Genomic DNA, 26,124 nt, shown 5'->3' with positions numbered 1-26,124 from the left:
TGAAAGAGAGCTGGGTTACTGTGGAACAAAATCTCCTGCTCAGAAACCAAAGTGTGAGGCCTGGTGCAGCGGCTCACACCTGTAGTTCCAGCACCTTGGGAGGCTGAGGTGGGAGGCTTGCTAGAGGCCTGGAGTTCAAGGCCAGCCTGGGCAACATAGAAAGACCCCCAACTCTAGGCTGGACACAGTGGCTTATGCCTGTAAGCCCAGCACTTTGGGAGGCCGAGGCGGGTGGATCACGAGGTCAGGAGTTTGAGAACAGCCTGGCCAAGATGGTGAAACCTCATCTCTACTAAAACTACAAAAATTAGCTGGGCATGGTGGCGGGCACCTGTAATCCCAGCTACTCGGGAGACTGAGGCAGGAGAATTGCTTGTATCCAGGAGGTGGTGATTGCAGTAAGCCGAGATCGCACCACTGCATTCTAGCTTGGGTGACAAAGTGAGACTCCATCTCAAAAAAAAAAAAAAAAAGAAAAAATAGACCCCCAACTCTGTTTAAAAAAAAAAAAAAGAAAAGAAAACAAAAAAGAAACCAAAGTGTAAAAACAAAATTATGAGACTGACCCTTGGAATTAACTAGTGAAAAAGACATTTTAAGGGGAGCAAAAAGGCATAAAGAATCTTGTCAGTAAAATCTTTTATTTGGTTTATATTTCAAATGTAATTTTAAAAGTTCATAAGCCAGGAAATTCGATAATATGAAAGCAAGGAGAAACTAAGTTGCACCATTTAGCTAAGCTCAGGGACAACATTCATTTATAACAAATCAGAAATTTGAGTTTTTCCATGCCATCAGTTGTACTTAAACATATCCATCATATTTCAGTTGCAAAAGATGGTGAAGAACTCAAACTGAAGAGGTGTCTACTGATTTTTGTTGCTTCGGTAAGAGCTTTTCACCTATAAAGGACACACAAAGAAGAATTTTGAATTTTCTCAATGTACTTTTACCATTTTTAATAAACTTTTAATTGCAGAATCATTTTTGATTGACGGAAAAGTTGCAAAGATAGTACAGAGAGCTCTCAGGTATCCAGCACCCAATTTTCCTGTTGGTTAACATCTTACGTTACCATGGGAGGTTTGTCAAAATTAATGAACCCATATTGACACATTATTACTAATCAAAGCCCATACTATCTACAGATTACTCGGTTTTTACCTACTGTTTTTTTCTGTTCCAGCATCTCATCCAGAATACCACATTACATTTAAATGTCGTGTTCTCTTAGGCTCCTCTAAACTGTGACTGTTTCTCATCCTCTCTTTGTTTTTGATGACCTTGACAGTTTTCAGGAGGAGTAGTCAGGTATTTTGTGGAATGTGCCTCAGTTTAGGTTTGTCTGATGGTTTTCTCATGGTTAGACTGGAGTAATGAGGTTTTGGGAGGAAGACCACAAAGGTAAAGTGCCATTCTCATCACATCAAATCAGGGGTGCAAACTACCAGTATATTACCAATGATGGTGACGTCGATTACCTGCCTCAGGTCGTTGTGTCAGGTTTCTCCAGTGTGGAGTTACTCCATACAGTATAGAGAGTGTACTTGCATGCTCTACTTTTCATACTGTACTTTTTGGAAGGAAGTCACCATGCAAACCCCCACTTCAGGGTGGGGAATCATGCCGCTCTCCTTGAGGAAGGAGTACCTACCTAAATATGTGGAGTTCCGTATGGCAGATGTGTCTCTTCTCCCACACAGAAAATCTCAAAATTCCCAGTTTTCCCTGCTTTCAACACACATACTTTTCTTCAATTTTCAAATTTTATTCAATCATTTATGTTAGTATAAACTCATAATGGCCGGGCGCGGTGGCTCAAGCCTGTAATCCCAGCACTTTGGGAGGCCGAGACGGGCGGATCACGAGGTCAGGAGATCGAGACCATCCTGGCTAACATGGTGAAACCCCGTCTCTACTAAAAAATACAAAAAACTAGCCGGGCGAGGTGGCGGGCGCCTGTAGTCCCAGCTGCTTGGGAGGCTGAGGCAGGAGAATGGCGTAAACCCAGGAGGCGGAGCTTGCAGTGAGCTGAGATCCGGCCACTGCACTCCAGCCTGGGCGACAGAGCGAGACTCTGTCTCAAAAAAAAAAAAAAAAAAAAAAACATAAATATTTGACACGTTGGGTTATAATCTAACACGACCTTATTTTATTCCTCAAAGTGTCCCAGTTTGGACTGTGGGGAGATTTTCCAGTTGATTCCTACGTCCTTTGTCTCAATCTATTTTAACGTAAATCATGTTGTTATTCCTTGCTCTTTCTCTCGTTTCTCCCCATTTCGATATCTGTGTATCTAAAGCTTTATTACCAGTGAGTGATGTAGGGTCCAAGTTGATGAGGAGGAGTCAGGACTGCCAAGGTGTTCTACTTCAAACCCATCTAAAGATTCAGTGAGATATTTTCCCTGAGGTTAACGAAAACACTTGTGTTATCAGGACTCATTATCATGAATGTGTGGGTAGATATTTGATGTAAATTATTTCATGCATTTATTTAAGTAAACAGTGTTGGAATGGTCTAACTCCCCATCTTTGCTTCTAGCTTCATCCTGTACAGTCTGTACTATATGCTACTATTAGATTAATATTTACTATTTTTAAATTTTATTTATTTTTATTTTTACTTTTTAGTAGAGATGAGGTCTCGCTATGTTGCCCAGGCTGGTCGCTGGTGGTGAACTCCTGGGCTCAAGTGATCCTCCCACCTAGGCCTCCCAAAGTGTTGGGATTATAAGCATGAGCCACTGTGCCCAGCCTTAGATTCATATTTCTAAAGTGTAGTTCTATTCATTTACTTCAAGCCTGCAATAACTTCCCAATTCCTACCAGGTCATTAGCTTAGTATTCAGACATTGCATGCTAAGGCCCCAATTCACTTTTTAAAATCTTTTATTTTTCGTTATTTTTCTACTTATGCCATATGTTCTAACCAAGTTGGACCTAAGCTCATATTTTCTCTTTTTTTTTTGCCTCTCGAGTTTCATGAATATTGCTGATTAGAAGCAACATTTCATTTCTTCTCTTTTTCTTTTCCTTTTTTTTTTTTTTTTTTTTTTTTTTGAGACAGGGTCTTGTTCTGCTGCCCAGGCTGGAGTGCAATGGTGTGATCATAGCTCACTGCAGCTTCTACCTCCCAGGCTCAAGTAGTGATCCTCCCACCTCAGCCTCCCAAGTAGCTAGGACTACAGGTGTGCACCACCACACCTAGCTAATTTTTGTATTTTTTGAAGAGACAGGGTTTCAACATGTTCCCCAGGCTGGTCTTGAACTCCTGGGTTCAGGCAATCCTCTTGCCTTGGCCTCCCAAAGTGCTGGGATCACAGGCGTGAGCCACTGCACTCAGCCTCCATTTCTATTCATTAAAACCACATCTTGAGTCAGTGATCCTCTGTTTGCCCCATCTAATTCACTTACTCCCTTGACCATCCTGCTGTGTGCCCTGGGAGGCGACCTGTGGACTACAGTGACACTTGGCTGCCCTCTGCCTTTCTGGTGGGTTCAGCCAACGGGAAACCCAGAAGGACATCCTAAAGTGAGGTCAGGGTACTTTTTCAGTTCTGTGGGTTGCCTCGGGCTGCTCACAACCCTCTCCTGAGAGGATACTGTTTCTTTCAGGGCGGCCTTCTTCACACAGCTCTCTCCTTAAGGATTCAGGTAACTGCTGCCTCTTCTCCTCCCTGGGGCTGTTGCCAGGCAGATTATTACACCATCCCTTGTCATTTCCCTATAGTGCCCCACCCACACCTTTATACTTAGTCTTCATTAAATCCTTGAACTAAAACAGTTTCAGTGCCATCAGTTTCTCCTTGTGAACTAATACACACTTCCTCTTTAGAATTAAAAATCACTTCTTTCAAGAAACTTTCACTTATACATCTTACAAGTTAAGATGTGATCTTTTCCTCCTCTGAACATAAAATACCACTTTGTCTACAGGCATTAATTGAATTCTGCATTTTAGTTAGGGGTTTGTCTAATCCCCCTTTTTTAGTATAAAGTCTATAATGACAGAGGGACCGGCTTATTCATCTTGCCCCCGAACCCCACCACAATACCTAACAGTATCTTACCTAGTCTTAGATATTGATACATTGATACATTACTTGCAAAGACAATGTATACTTGATCCTAGATCCTTGATACATTACTTGCTAAGTAAATGAACATTTTTTTACATATCTCCCAAGAGTTATTTTTATTAACTTATACAGAGTCCTTATCACTTCAGGAAGGAAATTGGCTATTATAAAGAGTAGAAAAATTATTTTCTTCCCATACTCAAGACATATTCTACAGGGGATGGAGTAAATCATGTTGATTTCTACTTAACTACATCCTCAATAGGTAGTCCTGAAAAAAATTAGTTGAAAATGACTTGATTGAATTTCAGATGGTGAATTCCATATAACATTTCCAAATGTTCTAAATTCTATGTCCACCTCTTTCAAAGTTCAACTTCTCCAATAGGAGTTTTCTATTTAACCTCACCTTGCTATGATAGATGCTTTATGCCACAATCAATCCAAATATCATATAGTATGTTATTTTCATTGCTCTTCTATTTTATAATTATTTACCAATTCCTTTTGTCAACTTGTTTGTCTTAACAGGGAAAATGTTTTCTAATTCTTTTGTATCCCACCATACTCTGGTATTTTACAGCTGGTAAGTGCTTCCTTAATAGATCACCAGAATTCTGAGAAGTTTGGAGAATTCACCATTCCTTTATTTACTAAATTATGGTTTCAAAGTATGGAGCTATCTTCTTCATAAGAAGAAATTAAAGCCAATCTTGATATTATGATAGCACTTTAGGAGACTTAAGAAATAGCTATTGCTGAATTATTCAAAACAATGAATAATTGACAAAGTCTTTAGTGATATTTCTAAAAACCCATATATTCTGAGAGGAATGTTTGCATTGACTCACCATCAGTTTTTAGAAAGCATGCATGGCTCTCCTTCTGTTGATATCTCTCTTGATTTGGCAAAGAGAACAATGAGGACAGCAAAGGGTTACCATATAGTCATCACAAATAGATCCCTGTTTGAAAACAAAAAAGAAATAAAAATATAAAATTCACCTATTTGGAATTAAGACTTGCCACATCTTGAAGAGAAGCAGAAGGCACTGCTCTTTCAGATTCAGAGTTTGGATGGATACATTTAGGAAATGTTACCTCGCTTTTTCATATAAATGTTGTCTCATTTTATGACAGAAAATATTTTTCTACACTTTACATTTCTGAAAATATAAGAAGATGTCCAACCAAACTATCAAGTATGAGAGTTAAATATCTTTAGGAAGAGGAATTTCAAAACTCTTTTCTCCTGGACCTCCTCTCTGTCACAGGAAGTTAGTAGAGGATGTGCTCCACCAAAATGTGGGTGTAAACCAAGGAAGAGGAAGATATGGGATATAAGAAGCAGGAATCTAACATAGGAGAGAAGCTAATGGAATCTCCAGGGTCATGGTGAAGGGAGATCCCGGGATGAGAGCTAAGCACTAGGAATAATGGGCAACTAGTTCAAAAGGTAGTAGGACTGGAAGTGATTTCATCATGAAGATGAAAATGATAAAACATCTACGTGTTGAAGGTGTTGGGAAGAGATTTAGAAAACTGGCAAACAATTTGGGGTTAAAGGACCCATAAGTAAATGGAGGAAAAATACTAACAAAAAACTCAATAATTACTAATACCAGGAGAAACAAAATTGAGCAGGAAAAGCAGTCATATTTACTACATGACTCAGCTCTGAAGTTGAATAAAACAAATAAAAGTATCCTAACGTAAACACTGAATATGGAATTAACCATATAACTATATTAGAAAGAATGGGATGGGGGAGAGGGCACATGTGTGTGGTAGGGGGAGAAGGAGAAAACAGAACTAAATTCACATCTTCCCTAGTAGGAGGTTAACAGATAATGCCTCTAACTAAAAGTCAAGAAGTAGCAATACAAGTATGTGATTTGGAGATATGGAGGAAAATTCCCAAGACATCAGCTGTAGGGAAGAAGTAAGGAAGAAACTTTTGGGGACTACTTTGTAAAATTAGATGATTTTAAAAACACTTTGTTTCAGGGTTTTGATAAACAAAAATATTAAAGCTGCATTAGAAAACAGTGGCATTTACATTCCTGGCATTTAATCGACTTGAAACTGAACACAGTCACGGGCAGGGCACGAGATGAACCCTAATCTCCATCAAGTGCAGGGTCTACAAACCATATCAAGCACTGATCTTAGAAGCAGTTTAGGGAGGGTCAAAACCTTGTAGCCTCCAGCTCCATGACTTCTAAACTATAATTTCTAATCTTGTGGCTAATGTTAGTCCTACAAAGGCAATCTAGTCCCCAGACAAAAAGGAAGTCTGCTTTGGGAAAGGGCTATTACCATGTTTGTTTAAACTATAAACTAAGTTTCTCCCAAAGTTAGTTCAGCCTACACCCAGGAATGAATAAGGACAGCTTGGAGATTAGAAGCAAGATGGAGCCAGTTAAGTTAGATCTCTTCCACTGTCTCGGTCAAAACTTTGCAAAGGCAGTTTCACCACCTCAGTCTCCTGAAAAAGAGTTTCAGGCTAGGACTGCAGGCGTGCTCAACTGCACCTAGCTGAAACTATTTTATATTGTCACTTAAAAATATTTATCATTTTGTGAATTACCAAAAAAAATGCTTACTGACAGCACTTGTGAACAAAATTTAAAAATGATAAAAATTAAAACAATTTTAAATGCATGCTATAGATAATTTTAATGACAAATTGAAGCACAGAACAATATTAAGTGAAAATAACAGTCTAATCCCTTTCTACCCAATGTCATTACCAGAGATAAACTATTAATAATCTCCTGTGTATCCTCTTTCCTTAGCTTTTGTTCTATGCCTATGACTCATATAAATATAGATTAGACGAAGATACAGCTATGAACATAGACATATAGAGTTTGGCATTTCAGGAGTTCTTTTGTTTTTTAAAAATGAGGTCATACTATCCCGTAACTTATTTTTCCTACTTGATATATGATAGACAATACTGTAAGACATTTCTATGTCTTGTTTTATGTCCTTGAGAGCTAAATCTTGTGACCATATGGGGATACTTTCTTTTGGTTTCCACCATCCAGAGGACAGGAATTTGGGGGTTCATGTCATAGTTAGTCCAAAAAATTTTTCTTGAGCAGATAAAAGCCTTGTGAGCTTGAAATTGGTTTCTCTAGGCTCCTTCTGGAAAAGCAGTAGAAACTGCTCAATGCTATATAGCTCAGCAGCTAAGGCGTTATCTTTTTGGCAGTGGTGGCCTGGGTTCAATTGTTGGCTTCTGGAATGATTCCTTTCTGGTTTGTTATTTGTGTCACTTTGCCATTTATTGAGGTGTTTTTCCACCAATGGATAGCTTCTGATTTCCCCTCTTGAATTTTCCTTTCTCTGAACTACCTCGTGGAGATTGTAAATCTTGTAAAAAAGAAACCGCTTGCCATGTCCTTGAAGAACCTAGGAGGTTACCTTTGGTAAAGTTCAGAAACCAGAAATATTGGCCACTTGGCATGGCTAAAGTCGAGTAATAAGGTATCTGAAAGGATTTATTTTTTAGAGAGGACTTAGTTAAAAGTCAGCTTAATTTAAAGTGGATAAACAAGCTATAGGTATATTTAAAAGGCCTTTATGTTTTTCTCTTCTTGCAACTTGTTTTTCTGAAAAAAGATTTTTTTCTTCTCAGTTGACTGAATTATTTTTCTCCATTTTTCTTTTTTTTTTTTTTTGGTCTTGTCATCCTTAAGGCACATGAGAGGCCCTAAGATAACTTCTGGTAGCCTAGGACTCATTGGGAAAAACAGAGGAGGCACCAGAGACCGCATTTTGGAAAAAAAAAAAAACACTGTTTTCTTCATGAAACCCCAGGAATTGGATACAGCCAAAGTGGGTAGATCCCTGTCAAAATCAAAGGCTCTGTTCTGTTTTGCATGGTGTTATCTGACGGTTTTGAGTTTGGGGGGTATCAGCAATTACTCTGCATTATGAGAGAGCTTTGGTGTGTAATAACTAAGTAGGAAATATACTTTAAGGGGTGGTTAACAGTAATTATGGAGGGATACTTGACTCTGCACAGTTGGATCAGAGAAGCATGCTCTTGGCCACCTGGAAGATAAGGCAACATCCTCACCCCTCACTGGGAGATGAGATCTCATGAGGATGGGCTGATTACAAAATGGGCTGATTGGCTTTGGGTTGCCTTGTAATGAAATGCACAGTCGGTAAAAGCACTGCACTGTCTTCTGTAGTATTTCCCTCCTTTTGGGGATCCAGAAACTAGTATAAAATGGCATCTTTAACTTTGGAGATCTGTCTTTGCCTTCAGCTGTTTATTCGTTACTTACTTGGTCCTAGAAACGCATGCTCTCCCAGCCCTGTTCCTCCAAGGGCTCCACTCTGAAGCCAGTCATCCAATTAAGAAACTGGCAAATGAAAAAATCTTACAAGTGCTGAATCTTCTGTCTGTCTGTATTTACATGTGAGGTGTGTGTGTGTGTGTGTCTGCATGTATGTGTGTCTGTGTGTGTGATGTTTATATATAAAAGAACTCTGATTAATTTTAGAAAAAAAGGGCTTAAATAAAATATTTTGTCAGAACAATGGAAACTTTAATGCCTTTTTGTTCACATGGCTTTAGTAATCTTTTGGAAATAAGGACAGTTTTAAAGATTATTGGTAAAATAAGTTGTCTTGAAAATGTAGACATTTGCCCTAAATTAAGGTCAGATATCAGATTTGCTAAATGCTTTAAGGTCAAACTGTTTCTTTGACTTTTGAAAATTGTTCGATTTACCTACTTTGGAGGCTTAGATAATATATAAGGCCTGGGGACATATGGAGAGCCATGCCCGCTAGCTATGCTAAAAAGTGAGACCTTATCTTGATTTCTGTCTAATGTCCTAGGCTCCACCCCAACACATAATTAAAATCTCTTACTTATCAGAGTTTTCACCAAAAAGAAAAGTTGCTAAGAGTTAATCTTATAACATGTAATTGAGACCACTGGAGAAACAGTTTTAAAAAATACAAGGTGTGTAGGCAATGTGTTTTTGGTAAAAGATTATAAGAAGGCATAGGAGTATGGCTTTTGTTAAAGAGAATGTAATTTTGTCTAGTTTGGAGGGTTTTTTTTTTTTTTGAGATGTAGTGTCGCTCTGTCGCCAGGCTGCAGTGCAGTGGCAAGATCTCGGCTCACTGTAACCTCCGCCTCCAGGATTCAAGCGATTTTCCTATCTCAGTCTCCTGAGTAGCTGGGACTACAGGTGTGCACCACCATGCTCAGCTAATTTTCGTATTTTTAGTAGAGACGGGGTTTCACCATGTTGGCCAGGATGGTCTCAATCTTCTGACCCTGTGATCCGCCCACCTCGGCCTCCCAGAGTACTGGGATTACAAGCGTGAGCCACTGTGCTGGGCCCTAGGGTTTTAAAGATTGTCTTAACCTAAAAGAGTAACAGGACAAAACTAAAGGTTTAAGCAAAGTGAAAAGGGTTTGTAAAGGGTTGATCTTGTAAAAAATTCTGTGGGTATAAACAAGTTGGCCAAGAGCTAAAAAAAATTATTTAGCATTTTTCCATAGGTTAAAACATTCAAATCATACTGATGTGCCAGAATCTGGGCCCATGTGTCCAAATAACAGGGTTTTCTTAGAAAATGGATCTGCTGTTTGATGGAAAATTATAAAGTGTTCTAAAAAGTTTATGAAAAATCTTACCTTATGGTCAAACTGATTAAAACTGGATAGATATATACAATTTTATGTAAAAACTAGCTTTAGCATTAAAGATGTGCTAATGCAAACTTGAAACTCGGTTTTCTTTTTCAAAGATGATTTTTATGTAATGTTAAAAGATAACGAAAGAGTTTTGTTTTCTCCTTTGGGTAAATGGCAGGGAAAAAAAGGAGGACAGAAAGAAGAGACAGATTCAGCTGGCTTCATGCTATCTTCATTGAGTCTTGTTTAGAAAGCTAAGTCTCCTCTATTAGAATAAAAGTTTTGGTTTTTTTAAAAATTTTTTTTTAGTTATTTTTGCCAAATGAATGACTTCTGGTGACTTGGGATTCTATTTTGTGATATCTGGTGTTTTAAACCTTTGATATTTGACAACCTTTCCAAAATCAAATTATAAATTATGTCTCTTTCTAACCTAATATTTAGATATTAGGTCCTCTAAAGTCTTAAAATGGCTTATTTGGTACCAAAATCATGCAGGAAGCATTGTCAAATATGAAATGACTTTCTTTGGTCTACATTTGTGTAAATGTGTTATTGGTATATGTTCCAAAATTATATAAAACTGCTATAATTCTAATATGACAGTATATGTTAACAATAATAATTATAATTATTATGTTGAATGACTGTGTGCCACAGAAGTAAATTTCCTTGTCAATTGTGCCTTTAACTGTGGCTGTCCTAAAATGTCTTTGTCATCCACAGACAATTGTTTTCTCACTTTGGTCCTCTTTAAAAGATGATTTTATAATCAGCTATCACTGTTTTTTTTTTTTTTTTTTTTTGAGATGGAGTTTCATTCTTGTTGCCCAGGCTGGAGTGCAATGACATAATCTCAGCTCACTGCAATTTACAAATTGAAGGTCTGTGGCAACCCTGCATCAAGCAAGTCTATGGGTGCCATTTTTTCCAACAGTGTGTGCTCACCTCATGTCTCTGTGTCACAGTTTGGAAATTCTTGCAATATTTCAATTTTTTTCATTCTTACTGTATCTGTTATGGCCGCCTGTGATCATTAGACTTTGATGTTACTATTTAATTATTTTGGGGCACCATGAACTACACCCATCCATATAAGACGGTGATATAGTTTGGATGTCGTCCCCACCCAAATTTCATGTCAAATGTAATCCCCAATGTTGGAGGTGGGGCCTGGTGGGAGGTGACTGCATCATAGTGGCAGATTTTCCCCTTAGTTCCAATAGTGAGTGAGTTCTCGTGAGATCTGGTGGTTTAAAAGTGTGTAGCACAGGCCAGGCATGGTGGCTCTCACCTGTAATCCCAGCACTTCAGAAGGCCGGGGCAGGCGGATCACAAGGTCAAGAGATCTAGACCATCCTGGTAAACATGGTGAAACCTGGTCTCTACTAAACACACACACACACAAAGATAGATGGGAGAGACAAGATTGCACCACTGCACTCCAGCCTGGTGACACAGCAAGACCCTGTCTCAAAAAAAAAAAGTGTGTAGCACCTATGTCCCCCTTCCTCCTGCTCCAGTCATGTGAAGTGTTGGCTCCCCCTTTGCTTTCTGCCATAATTGTAAGCTTCCAGAGGACTCCCTAGAAGCAGATGCCACTATGCTTCCTATATAGCCTGTGGAACCATGAGCCAATTAAAACTCTTTTCTTTATAAATTACCCAGTCTCAGGTACTTCTTTATAGCAATGCAAGAATGTTTTCTTTATAAATTACCCAACCTCAGGTACTTCCTCCTTTCTTTTTTTTTTTTGGAGACGGAATCTCGCTCTGTCACCCAGGCTGGAGTGCAGTGGCCCAATCTCGGCTCACTACAAACTCCGCCTCCCAGGTGTACACCATTCTCCTGCCTCAGCCTCTTGAGTAGCTGGGACTACAGGCGCCCGCCATCAGGCCCAGCTAATTTTTTGTATTTTTAGTAGAGACAGGGTTTCACCTTGTTAGACAGGATGGTCTCGATCTCCTGACCTCGTGATCCGCCCATCTCGGCCTCCCAAAGTGCTGGGATTACAGGCGTGAGCCACCGTGCCCAGCCCAGCCCAGGTACTTCTTTATAGCAATGTGAGAATGGACTAATACCGACAGCAAATTTAATTGATAAATGTCTGTATTCTGACTGCTCCACTGATCAGGTGTTCTGTTCTCCCATCTCTCTTCCTTTCCTTGGGCCTGTCTATTCCCTGAGACACAATAATACTGAAATTAGGCCAGCCAATAACCCTACAATGGCCTCTAAATGTTCAAATGAAAGGAAGAGTACCATATCTCCTAATTAAATCAAAATATAGAAATAATTAAGCTTAGTGAGAAAAACATATTGAAACCAGAGAGAGGCTGAAAGCTAGTCCTCTTGTGCCAAATGGTTAGCCAAGTTGCGAATGCAGTGGAAAAGTTCTTGAAGGAAATTAAACATGCTACTCCTGTGAACATATAAATGATAGGAAAGCAAAACAACCTTATTGCTGATCTGGAGAAAGTTTGAGAGGTCTGGATAGGAGATCAAACCAGTCACAATATTCCCATAAGTCAAAGTCTAATCCACAGCAAGGCCCCCATGCTCTTCAATTCTGTGAAGGATAAGAGAGATAAAGCTGCAGAAGAGGCTGGGCGTGGTGGGTCACGCCTGTAATCCCAGCACTTTGGTAGGCTGAGGTGGGCAGATCACAAGGTCAGGAGATTGAGATCATCCTGGCCAACATGGTGAAACCCCGTCTCTACTAAAAATACAAAACAGTTAGCTGGGTGTGGCGGTGCGCACCTGTAATCCCAGCTACTCGGGAGGCTGAGGCAGGAGAATCACTCGAACCCGGGAGGCGGAGTTTGCAGTGAGCCAAGATCATGCCCCACAGCACTGCAGCCTGGCGACAGAGCAAGACTCCATCTCAAAACAAACAAACAAACAAAAAAGAAAGCTGCAGAAGAAAAGTCTGAAGCTAAAATAGGTTGATTCATGAGGTTGAAGGAAAGATGTCATCTCCATAACATAAAATCGCAAGGTGAAGCAGCAAGTGCCGGTGGAGAAGGGGTAGCAAGTTATCCAGAAGGTCTAGCTAAGATAATTGATGAAGGTGGCTACACTAAAAAACAGATTTTCAATGAAAATGAAACAGCCTTATTGGAAGAAGATGCCATTGAGGAAAGTCATAGTTAGAGAGGAGAAGTCAGTGCCTGTCTTCAAAGCTGCCAAAGACAGGCTGACTGTCTTTGTAGGAGATAATGCAACTGGTGACTTTAAGTTGAAGCCAATGCTCACTTACTATCTGTAAAATCCTAGAGCCCTTAAGAATTATTCTAATCACTTCTCTTTCCCCCACCCCATGAGAAAAAACAAAAAGAATTATGCTAAATCTGCCAGTGCTCTATAAATGGAACCACAAAACCTGATGACAGCACATGTGTTGACAGCATTGTTTACCAAATATCAAGCCCACTACTGAAACCTACACTCAGAAAGATTGTTTTCAAAATATTACTGTTCACTAACAGTGTACCTAGACATCCAAGAACTCTGATGCATACAAAGAGATTAATGTTGTTTTCATGCCTTCTAAAAGAACATATTCTGAAGCCAATCAATGAGTAATTTTGATTTTCAAGTCTTATTATTAAAAAAAAAAAAAACCTTTTTGAAAGCTGTAGCTGCCATAGACAGTGATACCTCTGATGGATCTAGGGAAAGTAAATCGAAAATCTTGTGGAAATGATTAATAATTTTAGATTTCATTAAGAATATTCATGATTCCTGGCCAGGTGTGGTGGCTCACAGCTGTAATCCCAGCATTTAGGGAAGCCAAGGCAGGCGGATCACTTGAGGTCAGGAGTTCGAGACCAGCCTGGCCAACATGGTAAAACCCCATCTCTACCAAAAAATAAAAATAAAAAATTAACTCGGTGTGGTGGTGCACATCTATAGCCCCAGCTACTCGGGAGGCTGAGGTGGGAGAATCGCTTGAACCTGGGAGGGGAAGACTGCAGTGAACCAAGATGGCCCCACTGAACTCCAGCCTGGGTGACAGACTGAAACTCTGTCTCAAAAGACAAAACAGAAAAACATTCATGATTCCTGGGGGGAGATCAAAATATCAACATTAACAGGAGATTGGAAGAAGTTGATTCTATCCCTCATGGATGACTTTGAGGTGTGAAAGACTTCAGTAGAGAAAGTAACTACAGATGTGGTAGAAATAGCAAGAGAACTAGAATTAGAAATGGAGCCTAAAGATGTCACTGAATTGCTGCAATCTCATGATAAAACTTGAATAGATGAGGAGTTACTTCTTATGGATGAGCAAAGAAAGCGGTTTCTTGGCTGGCATGGTGGCTCACGCCTGTAATCCCAGCACTTTGGGAGGCCAAAGCGGGTGGATCATGAAGTCGGGAGATTGAGACCATCCTGGCCAACATGGTGAAACCCTGTCTCTACTAAAAATACAAAAATTAGCTGGGCGTAATGGCGCATGCCTGTAGTCTCAGCTACTCGGGAGGATGAGGCAGGAGAATCGCTTGAATCCGGGAGACGGAGGTTGCAGTGAGCTGAGATTGCCGCCACTGCACTCTAGCCTGGCAATAGAGTGCGACTCCGTCTCAAAAAAAAAGAGAAAGAAATAAAGTGGTTTCTTGAGATGGAATCTACTCCTGGTGAAGAGGCTGTGACCATGGTTGAAATAACAACAAAGGATTTAGAATACTCCATAAGCTTAGTTGATAAAGCCATAACAGGGTTTGAGAGGACTGAATCCAATTTTGAAAGAAGTTCCGCCGGACGCAGTGGCTCAAGCCTGTAATCCCAGCACTTTGGGAGGCCGAGGCGGGTGAATCACGAGGTCAGGAGATCAAGACCATCCTGGCTAACATGGTGAAACCCCGTCTCTACTAAAAATACAAAAAAATTAGCCGGACGTGGTGGCGGGCGCCTGTAGTCCCAGCTACTCGAGGCTGAGGCGGGAGAATGGTGTGAACCCGGGAGGCGGAGCTTGCAGTGAGCTGAGATCCGGCCACTGCACTCCAGCCTGGGTGACACAGCGAGACTCCGTCTCAAAAAAAAAAAAAAAGAAAGAAAGAAGTTCTATTGTAGGTAAACTGCTATCAAACAGCATAGAAATCTTTCCTTTCGTGAAAGGAATGGTCAGTCGGTGAGGCAGACTTCATTGTTGCCTTATTTGTTTTTTGTTTTTGTTTTGTTTTGTTTGAGATGGAGTCTTGCTCTGTCGTCCAGGTTGGAGTGCTGAGGCATAATCTGGGCTCACTGCAGCCTCCACCTCCTGGGTTCAAGCAATTCTCCTGCTTCAGTCTCCCAAGTAGCTGGGATTACAGGCACCTGCCACCACGCCTGGCTAATTTCTGTATTTTTAATAGAGAGGGGTTTCACCATGTTAGCCAGGCTGGTCTCTAACTCCTGACCTCAAGTGATCAGCCCTCCTGGGCCTCCCGAAGTGCTGAGATTACAGGTGTGAGCCATCACGCCCAGACCATTGTTGCCTTACTTGAAGAAATTGCCACAGTCACCCCAACCTTCCGTATCCAGCACCTTGATCAGTCAGCAGCCACCAACACTGAGACAAGACCCTCAACAGGCAAAAACATGAATTGCTTAAGGTTCAGATGGATTATTATTAGTATTTTTTAGCCATAAAGTATTTTAAAATTAAGCCACATATGTTGTTTTTTGAGACATAATGTTATTGCATACTTAATAGACTATAGTGCAGTATAAGCATACCTTTTATGTGCACTGGGAAACCAAAAAAATCATGTGACTTGCTTTATTGCAATATTCGCTTTGTTGTGGTGGTCTGGAACTAAACCTGTATATCTGAAGTTTGCCTGTATATATATGTGCATACACACACACATGCACACAAGCACACACACATCCACTCCCAATCTTATTGGTTTTGTTTCTAATGCACTTAGGAGAACCCTAAGTAATATAATCTCTCACCTACAAAAAGTGGAGTTGGTGTAATGGAAAGTGTATGAATGGACAGTTAGAACTGAGTATTGACTCCTTCTCTACTATTATCTTTGAGGGAATTACTCTACCTCTTAAAACTTTAAAGTTCTCGTCGGTAAAATGTTGTAGACCTACCGCTTTACAGAGATGATGTGAGAATTAAGTGAGATAATACATGTAATGCATCTGGGGTACAGTAGATCCTAAATAATCCTCTTCCATTGTATGACATCCATTGCAAATACGAGTTATTTATTTTCTCAGGTTTTCAACAGAAACCTAGAAGGAGGCCACATAACCAGAAGATCTGTTGCTACAACTGAATGCAAGATTGTACATGCTAGGGAACTCTTATCAATCAATTTCACAAGATGTATACATCAAATGATCTCCATGTTTATAATAATTATTTTGAATGTGGTTGCAGATTTGAGTGAGATGGTATGGTAAGAGACTCACAGGGATGCCATATCGGGTCCTGTAGAGAGTCCTCATTGCGACGCTTGTTCCACACAGACAGCATTCATTCATATCGGCTGCAACTTGACACCCAAGGCATGGGAAACAAAATGTGCCACAGAGACCTAGACACATGAAACCAGGGGTACACGTTACTCCACTCTGCCCGTGCCACAGTTTAGCTTGCTTTCACAAATGGCAGTCCAAGTCACGAGGCCTTGGCCACATAGCCGGCTGCTAAGTCCATCTTCAATGTTTCTGTTTAGCTTTGCATCAGTTTCTCCCTCCACACGCAAATCATTTCAGGAATGACCACGCCTTTGTAAAGTATATCATTCTTGTCATAGCTCTGCCTTCATTCATTTGTTCATTGATTCAGTAAAACGTATTCATTTTCCAGACATTATCCTCAGTACTGACAGTGCCCCTGGCTCAAGTCTAGTAGTGAAGGCAGATCATAGGGAAAGTTCTCCAACAGAAACGTGTTTAAAATGTCAACAGGTCACCCAGAAAAATGGGGCCTACGAGGCCCTGAGTAGGAAATGCTGTTTGAGCTGACTACTGAAGGATGATGAGATGTTTTAAAGGTGGACAAAAAGGAAAAGAGCCTCTTTGAGGTAATCTGGCATATCCTGGCAAAGGCTAGTGTTCATTCAACATGGCTGGAGCCCTGGGATGGGATGAAGATTTAGCTGTGGGTTGAGGCAGGTTGGGGACCAGATGATGAAAAAGTCTGAGTGTTAAGAGTGTGTCATGAGAGTTATGAGGAACCACTGAAACATTTTAAGAGGGGAGAATTATTTGATCAGATCTACATTTAAGAAAATGTGCTACTAAGCAATTAAGCTTTGATTGGAACTTATGTATTCATTTAATTGGGTAATAATAAACTAGGGGTGAGAGGGTTAACATGTTCATCTTTAGAGAGTTTCACCAATGTGATCTAATTCTTACTTTGATTTGCAGATGTTGAACTGGTGTCCTGAGAAGCTTAAGTCATCACCCCAGACAATGAGAGTGAAAAAACGAACCCAATTGTTTCATTCCCTAGGTAATTTTCCCTTGCTATGCTACTGAGTGTGTAATTTTTTTTATTTTTAATGAATGAATGAATGAATGAATTTATGATGGAATCTTGCTCTGTTGCCAGGCAGGAGTGCAATGGCACTCTCGGGTTCAAGCAATTCTTCTGCCTCAGCCTCCTCAGTAGCTGGTACTACAGGCACCCACCAGCACACCTGGTTAATTTTTGTATTTTTTAGTAGAGGTGGGGTTTCACCATATTGGCCAGGCTGGTCTTGAACTCCTGACCTTGTGATCCCCCCCGCCTTAGCCTCCAAAAGTGCTGGAATTACAGGTGTGACCCACCACGCCCAGCCTGAGTGTAATTCTTAACACATTCAAAGTTCAATTTCAGGCTAGGCATGGTGGCTTATGCCTGTAATCCTAGCAATTTGGGAGGCCGAGGCAGGTAGATCACTTGATGTCAGGAGTTTGAGACCAGGCTGGCCAGCATGGTGAAACCTCGTCTCTACTAAAATTACAAAAATTAGCTGGGTGTGGTGGTGCGTGCCTGTAACCCCGGCTACTCAGAGGCCAAGGTAGGAGAATCACTTGAACTGGGGAGGCAGATATTGCAGTGAGCTGATATCACACCACTACATTCTAGCCTTGGTGACAAAGTGAGACTCTGTCAAAGAAACAAAAAGCAAAAACAAGGTTCAATTCAACTCTCATTCAAAGTCAATTTCAACTGTCAAGTTAAAGGATAATGTATTTTATTTTCTTGTCTTAGAGTACTATGTGGACCAAGGCAAGCAAATAGACTTCAGAGCAAGTTTTCTGTAGGTGGGTTTGTTTGTTTCTTGGTCATTATTGAGAACTAAGCACCTCGCTCCTCTCTGCAATGCCCATCTCACCCCAAACTTCCTTTCCTGCAAGTTCATTTAGAGAGATCTCGAAGTAAGAGATCTTTTAGAGATATCTTATAAAAAGAAAACAGGCTGGGCGCGGTGGCTCACGCTTGTAATCCCAGCACTTTGGGAGGCTGAGGCTGGCAGATCACCTGAGCAGGAGTTCGAGACCAGCCTGGCCAACATGGTGAAACCCTGTGTCTACTAAAAATACAAAAATTAGCGGGGTGTGGTGGTAGGCGCCTGTAATCCCAGCTACTCAGGAGGCTGAGGCAGGAGAATCTCTTGAACCCGGGAGGCAGAGGTTGCAGTGAGTGGAGATTGTGCCATTGCACCAGCCCCGGGGACAAGAGTGAGACTTCGTCTCAAAAAAAAAAAAAAAAAAAAGAAAGAAAGAAAAAGAAAACAAAGCAGTCAGAGATTTTTCTTTTTCCTCAGTGACAAGCTAATTGCCACAGAGTTCTTTATTCTCAGGTGTGTAAAAAACCTAAATATATGAATGAAAATAGTTATTCTCTGAATGCATATGGAAACCATGAATGAAAACTATCCCCTGGGTACTGGACACAATGTAACTATAAAATAGTGAGGTTAATTTATATGTTGCAAGAATAGTCTTTCTAAAAAATCAAATTCAACTTGGAATTTTTAAATTAATGTAAGGTCTATTTAGTCAGGCCAGACCTGCTCGTTGTTAGAATCAATCAGCTCTTTTGCTATTATCTTAACCCAGAACTTATTTTAGGAATAAGGCTGTTCTTTGAAGGGCTGGAGAAAAATTAACTTACCGTACGGAGGCTTTTTTTTTGCTAAACATACCATTGCCTGACATGCAGAGTGCCTGTAGTAAGTTAGAAACTTTTTCTACACGATAAGGGAGGAACAGGGGAAGGGTTTAGTTATTGGTAATTCACCTTGATATCAATTAAGGGGGTGCTTTCCCCACACTTACAGACTCCGCAGTCGCTGAAGCAGTCACACATGCTTGTCTGCCAGTTGGAGTTCTGGGGTGCCAGACCAACTCCAGGTTGGGTCACAACGACCACCGGCGCCTGAGATTGCATTTTCAGTGCTGGGTCTTAAAAGCAGTGGACTGAAAAGTCAAAGAGTGGCGTTAGAGATCTCGAGGTTGCTCTTGAAAGCCCACTTTAGGGCAGGATGCTGAGGCAGTGTAGAGGAAGTTGCTCTGTTTGAAGAACAGAATTTCTGTCTCCACCTCTCACAAGATAGAGGCCGTGCAGGTGGGAGGAAGGAATTCACCGAACTGGGCCGGGCGCGGTGACTCATGTCTGTAATCCCGGCCAAGGTGGACAGATGATTTGAGGTCAGGAATTCGAGACCAGCCTGGCCAGTATGGCGAAACCCCGTCTCTACTAAAAACGCAAAAAATTAGCCAGGCTTGGTGGCGTGTGCCTGTAATTCCACCTACTCGGGAGGCTGAGGCAGGAGAATCGCTTGAACCGGGAAGGTGGAGGTTGCATTAAGCCTAGGTCATACTTCTGCGCTCCAGCCTCGGCGACAGAGTGAGACTCCATCTCAACAACCCCCCCCCCCAAAACAAAAACCACAGAATTCTCTGAACTGGGAAGGTGAACAGTTGCTTCTCGTGGGGTAAGAGAGCGGAACAGTGTTGCTCATGTACTGTTTTTAGACAGGTACCTGGTATCCACACAGGCAGCGAAACAAATGAGCAAACTGTGATAGTGGCCGAAAATAGTGAATTATGGAAAATAGCATTCTCTAAAATGGCATCATCCTAAACTTCTGTGTATATCCCCCCACTTCTTGCTCCTAATTTATTATTTTTGTTTTGGACTGATTTCCTATGGACAATCATTTCCAGTCTTCCTACTTCCTGACTTGTCCTTCACTTCATATTTACTGGGAGCCTGCAATCCTCTGTCAGCGCTGGCCTGACGGACGCTGCTGTGTGGTACGGGCGGTTTATCTAAGAAATACATTTGGTAAGGTTACTCCTCATTTCTCTACATCATGAGAGGCAGTGTAGGGTCAGGTAACATGAATTAGATTAGGAGTGAGAGAGTCTTTGCCCAAGTCTTAGTTTCTGAAACTGTGATCTTAGACTCATCATTTAACTAGTCATTTAAATGTCCACTTATTAATCTGTAAAATGGGGTTTCTGACCTACCCACTTTACAGGCTCATTCTAAAGAATTTGTCTTTAAATAAAAATACCATGAACTGTATTCAGAATAGCTGAAGCTTATTTTAAATGTATTAGATGTGCCCTTCCATATACATTAAAGTGGTTATGGCTTCTGCTTGATTTTTTTTTTTTTTTCAATGTACCATATTAGCCGTTCACTGCTTTTTTACACCAGAAGAGGGAGGTGGACCTATCTGTGGATCCCACAGCAAACAAGATTTTCTGCAAAAGAAGGTTCCAGTAAGTGAACAAAAAACCGGAGGGGTCGGCTGAGCGGATCATTCAGGGCGTGCATGATCCGCGGGTGTGTGTGTGGCGGCGGAGGAGTCCCCGTCTAGGGGCAGAGCCGTCGGGTGATGGACTAGGCGAACGTGTGTCTGGCGGCCGCTGCCTTCCCGCCTCTTCCAGGGAGGAGGATCGGGGAGGCGGAGAGCCCCCCTGGCTCCTCCCCAGTTGCAGGGACAGGTCTGAAGCAGGGGCTTCAGGAGACAGGGAGTGGGTGGGTGGGCTTCTTACCTTCTCCGCCCGCTCTGCACCTTCTCCGCCCGCTCTGCACTTGAGAAGGGGGACTGTGAGCCGCAGCTGCGCCGGAGCTCTTTGATTACCACCCCCCGCACTATGTCTCCCGCCAGAGCCGCTCTGGGACCCCTGGGTCTCCTCTGCTGGGACCAGACCTGCCTGCCGGTGACTTCTTAGAGCAGTCCGCGCAGAATCCATCTCAACGAGACCTCCCATTGTTGCTGGCGCAATCAGGGAACGGCGCCTGCGGATGGCTGCCCTCGGGGGACCACTCGCCCGGCGGCGCGCCGCTGGGGACTCGGCGTGAACCGGGCAGCGGGCGCGCGGTCTCGGAGCCCAGCCCCGCCTGCAGGCGCCAGGAGCCGCAGCGCTGGGCAGGGCTGGTGCCGCTCCCTCCCAGGCACCCGCCACTCTGTAGCTCCGGGCGCCCAGGCTCACCCGGCGTTTGTTTCTAAATTGTAAAAAGTTTTTATCAGATGGTATGGGCTGAGCAACGCTGGGATCGGAAAGTAAGACAAGAAACTATCACCCACCCCCTCCCCCGCCCGCTGATTTGAATGCTTATTAGATGGACCCTGGATTCTAGTCCTGCTGTACATGCCCACAATGTAAGAGGAAGCAATCACAGCTCTCTAGACACACTCATGCCGCCAATCTCATGAAATAAGAGGTAAGGACCTTGCAATGATTCCGTTTTCGTCACTCACCCCTTTTACAGTATTAGCTTGGCTTTGGGAAAAGTAAGTCCCAAATCCCCAACACCGAGGGTAAGCTCCACAAAGGCAGGGAATTTTGTGGGCCAAGTTCACCGAGGTTTCTAAAAACCTTAACTCGGGACCTGGTACACAGGAGGAGCTCACTAGCGGCCCCGTCACCACGCTCTCTGCTTCCCGGCTGGCTGAGGCCATGCGTGATGCAGGCTCCAGATGGTGCACAGCAAACAAGGGCGAGAGCCCAGCCCTGAAAACGCAAACAAGGCTAATGTTTCACCTGACTCTTTAGACCTCCACAGATGGGGCCCAGATCTTCCCTAAATCCCAACTCCAGTACTAACATGGTCGAAACCATATCTCTGGGTGATGGCTTCCCACATTTGGAATCTTGGAGGAAGAAGCATTACAGGAAATGCTAGAGAATATGTATTCTAATTTCTTATGCATTTCATCTTAATTATCAAATACCAGAAAAAATATGAAATGCTAATTATCAGTAATGTCAAGTGGTTATCCCTAGGTGATTGGCTGATGGACTTTTTTTTGTTGATTTGTGATAAGGTCTCTCTATTGCCCAGGCAGGAGTGCAATGGCACCATCTTAATTCACTGCAGCCTGGAACTCCTGGGCTCAAGTGATCCCCCCACCTCAGCCTCCTGAGTAGCTGAGATTACAGGCGTACACCACCGTGCCTGGCTAATTTGTTTTCATTTTCTGTAGAGATGGGGGTCTCACTATGTTGCCCAGGCTGACCTTGAGCTCCTGGCCTCAAGTGATCTTCCTGCCTTGGCCTCCCAAAACACTGAATTACAGGTGTAAGTCACCACCCATGGCCGATAATTTTTTTTATACTTAGCATTTATTTCTTTTATAAGCAAAACAAATATCCTTTTCAGAAACGAAAAGCAAATCCAGTGACTAGAAAAAAAAAATTTAAGGGGGCATACCAAGCCAGGTACGGTGGCTCATGCCTGTAATCCTAGCACTTTGGGAGGCCGAGGCGGGTGGATCCTGGGTGACAGAGCGAGACTCTATCCCCCCCCAAAAAAAAAAAAAAAAAAAAAAAAAGGAGGGGCATGTCATACAAATGATACTATAGCTGTTTATATTTTTTTTCCCTCTTGGCCCCTAGCCAATGCTTGGCACGAAACTGGTATTCAATAAATAAAGATGATCCTACAACTCCTTCAGGGGAAAAACATGTTCATTTTACACCCTTATTTTTTCAAGAAGGCTATATTGTGATTTTTAATACAATAACAGCAGTCTGAGGATTTCAGAATAAAAACTACCCTGCAATTATCTAATTGTTTCTCCTTTACCTGACTGTCTTTACTTAGCGTACGGCATATGTGTTTGTGTATTCAAATTGGCTAATGTTAGACTTCATAGCAGGCTGAGTCCTGAACATTTTCTGAGTGCCTTTGAAATCCACTCAGTGGCCATCTCTATATTCTGTACCAAGCAGCTGTATCGGCCTGGCGCTGTGGCTCACATCTGTAATCCCAGCAATTTGGGAGGCTGAGGTCGGGAGTTCAAGACCAACCGGAACAATGTGGAGAAACCCTGTCTCTACTAAAAATACAAAATTAGCTGGGCGTGGTGGTGCATGCCTGTAATCCCAGCTACTCGGGAGGCTGAGGCAGGAGAATAGCTTGAACCTGGGAGGTGGAGGTTGCGGTGAGCCGAGATCACGCCATTGCATTCCAGCCTGGGCGACAGAGCGAGACTCCGTCTCAAAAAATATATATATATATATATATTTATATATTTATATATATATATCAACTGTATCTCAAATATCCATATGCTAACTGCCAGTTAGTTTGTGTGAACATTTACTTCCTCCATGCAGTAGCCTCAACAATCTTTAGCCCAACAGTCAACATTGTATGTTTCTGTTTCCTTCCCTACTTTTGTACTTTTGACTTCCTCTTTTGAATGTGGGAGACTGCAGGGACCCAGGTGCTTCTGTGAATATTAGCACTAGGAACTGGTGCAGAATGGGGGACCCCAGGAGGTTTCTGATGCTATTATAAGTTCCTCTCTAGTGCAGATTACCTATATTGGTGGAGAAGTCTACTCGCCTTATCCCTGCATAGAAGAGTAGTCCTAAAGGGAACTGCTATCCAGGACTTCCATCTGTCATTTCCAGCTTATTCTAAAAAGGGTCTAATAACTTCTCCCGTGAGATACCTTATTCAAAAAAATACCTTCTTGATAGTTATAAAACTGAGATGAGAAAGCAAACACACTCATTTGTATGTGCCTCTGTGATCATTTAAAAATTTAAGGTATCTTTTAAGTTAAAACAAATGTAAAACAGAAACAAATGTAAAATTGTTGCTTTTTCCAAACAACCACAATTCTCTTTGCTTTAGCCATGAAAATTTTAGCCTTAGCCATTCAAGGTAAAAGGTCAACAGTAAGTGGAGAGAAAATTTCCTTGAAAATCTAGAATTTCTAGGACCTTAGGTATCAGCTTGTCTCCTTAGTTCAGTGGCCCTCAAAGGTTACTATTAGTAAAACCACTTGGACAGCTCTTTAACATGTAGATTCCTAGACACTGCTCAGAGATTGTAACTTAGATAGAATGAGCTAGGGTTGAGGAATCTGTACAATGTAGAATTCTACACACTGTTCAGACATCGTGATTTAGATAGAATGAGCTAAGGTCTAAGAATCTGTAACACGTACCTGCAGGGCTGCTGCCCTTATGCCATAGGATTTTGTCCTGTGAAATAGAAAAAGGTGGCCCTTCTCACAGACATGGCTTGGTGAGCACATAGCTGCTTTGGTGAGAATTCGAAAAAGAGTATCTTTCTCCAGGGTGATGAATCCCATGCTAGGCCCTCCCGCATTCCCAGGAGCACATTCCAAACTAGCTCCTCTCTCTTCAGGTGCAGGCATGTGAACTATCCTGGGCACTTCACTAGATTCTAATGCCAGTGGCCTTGCAGAGCACACTTTGTAACCCATAGCCAGTGGCCTTATTTTTCTTCTGTTACTACTGTTACTAACAGATCCAATTTAATTCAGCAAATATTTTATTGTGCTGGATTTGGTAAGGGCTAGGGAGATGCCTGAGGTTTCCTTTCTGTGGCCAGCAGTTCTACCCATTGCGGGGTGACCACACAGCTGTTTTGTTCCACACCATCTTTAACCCCACAGGAGCAGAGAGAGTGATAAAAAAAATTGGCAGGGGCCACCTTGGAAAATGCAGGAAAAGTAGGGGCAGGAGGAAGTGGAATGGGAATCTTGGTGGGCGAGCTTGGGAGAATGAGACTAGAATACCTTTCTTTAGGAAATTCTTTCTGTGGAATGGTCTCAATGTCAGGAAATCTTGCAGTATTTGGTTCATATTTTAAACATCTTAATTTTATCTATTAGTTAAGAATCAATCTTGTATTTGTCTCTCCTTTCTATGAGCACCTCACTCCTGAGGACAGCCCACTATCTTATTAAAATACATTAATATTAATATAATACATGATGTATTAATACATATTATTAATATTGATTAATCCAGACACTAGACATATTATTGAGATTTTTCTCTTCTTTCTACTGTTTATTGATGTTAAATTTCATTTTTTTGCTTTGATTGAAACATTTCCATTTCATAATCTCTCCATCTCTCTTTATACGTATTAATGAAGCACCAGAATTTAATTTTGAAGCATTCTAGTCTGTTTTTCTTACTTTCATAATGAGAATTCAAGGATTCTTATAACTCATTAGCTAAATCTACAAAATTCCATTATCTTGTTTCTAAATATTTTGAATGGATAAAATAGAATATTTGTAAAGCAGAAAGAAATTAGACCAGCATAAGTCAACATGCATACATATTGAAATAAAGAGTGAAATTAATGATCATGTTACTAAATACAATGTATATAATATGTGTTTGCTGCAGACAGCAGCAGTTGATAAGGATTCAAGGCTGGGATCTTACACTACTTTGAAAAGCCTGGCATTTGGCAAAACGCTTAGCACGAAATTGTTGAATTTGACTAAATGTATAAATTTAAAGCAATTAGATAAGAAAACCTTAGTCTTTTAGCTGAAACTCAAAATATAACATGCTAAGAAAAAAACAAGGAGATCAAATAATTTTTAAAGAAAGCTTTTTTTTTTCAATGCTAAGTTTTTAAAAGAAGTTCTTACTTGTACTTACAATTAGTAAACAAAGTTCGGAGGAGGAAATGTCTTGTGTCCTGGGAGAGAATCTCACCACAAATGAAAACTACTGAAAGGAGAGAGGCAACTGTGTTTCTATCGCAGTGCATAGTACAAAGAACAGTTTCAGACGCTCTCATTGGCCAGCGTAATCCAGCAAAAGTGGTTTCAATGTGTGTTTCTCTTATCTGGAGAATGAATATATCTCTTACCAAATAAGGTGTGTTCCTTTTCCTATATTGTGTTAGGTACACTGATCTGTCTTTTCAGTGGGGAAAGAATTTAATTCATTATATAGTTTGACTGGTTTTACATGTCTGGCAGAACTTACTGTTTCTTTGTGTGTGTGTGTTTGTTTTTTGTTATCTTTGTGGGGAAAAAAGAAGATCGTTATTGTTTCAGATTATATAGTAGTTGGCATCTCAAGTACCCTTTAATGGTATGAGCTTACAGATACTGAA

At 41.4% G+C, this 26,124-nt stretch overlaps 1 protein-coding gene across 4 annotated transcripts; it reads right to left on the bottom strand.

Annotated features, from left to right (window-relative positions):
• Window positions 1-622: 622 nt before the first annotated feature.
• On the bottom strand, window positions 623-25,816 carry PLAC8 (placenta associated 8). 4 transcript variants are annotated; one of them, XM_010358950.2, is made up of 5 exons: window positions 25,662-25,816; window positions 19,035-19,175; window positions 16,170-16,294; window positions 4,933-5,046; window positions 623-902 (listed from the first exon to the last, which is right to left on the bottom strand). In XM_010358950.2, exons 2-4 carry the CDS (start codon window positions 19,144-19,146, stop codon window positions 4,942-4,944), a joined length of 342 nt encoding a protein of 113 aa, XP_010357252.1. In that variant the 5' UTR covers window positions 19,147-19,175; window positions 25,662-25,816; the 3' UTR covers window positions 623-902; window positions 4,933-4,941. The 4 variants fall into 4 exon arrangements, with proteins under 4 accessions (XP_010357252.1, XP_030772122.1, XP_010357253.1 ...); XM_030916262.1 differs by lacking the exon at window positions 25,662-25,816 and adding an exon at window positions 24,179-24,196; XM_010358951.2 differs by lacking the exon at window positions 25,662-25,816 and adding an exon at window positions 20,786-21,461.
• Between the last annotated feature and the right edge of the window lie 308 nt (window positions 25,817-26,124).

This window comes from Rhinopithecus roxellana, chromosome 2 (genome assembly GCF_007565055.1).
Source record: "Rhinopithecus roxellana isolate Shanxi Qingling chromosome 2, ASM756505v1, whole genome shotgun sequence".
Classification (NCBI taxonomy): Eukaryota; Metazoa; Chordata; class Mammalia; order Primates; family Cercopithecidae; genus Rhinopithecus; species Rhinopithecus roxellana.
This window is presented reverse-complemented; position numbering and strand designations above follow the sequence as displayed.

Coding starts and splice junctions, on each gene's coding strand:
- PLAC8 (XM_010358950.2), bottom strand. CDS start 19,146: ATGCAATCTCAGGCGCCGGTGGTCGTTGTGACCCAACCTGGAGTTGGT. Junction 16,295..19,034: donor CTTCAGCGACTGCGGAGTCT/GTAAGTGTGGGG, acceptor TCATGTGTCTAG/GTCTCTGTGGCACATTTTGT. Junction 5,047..16,169: donor GGACCCGATATGGCATCCCT/GTGAGTCTCTTA, acceptor GTTTTCAAACAG/GGATCTATTTGTGATGACTA.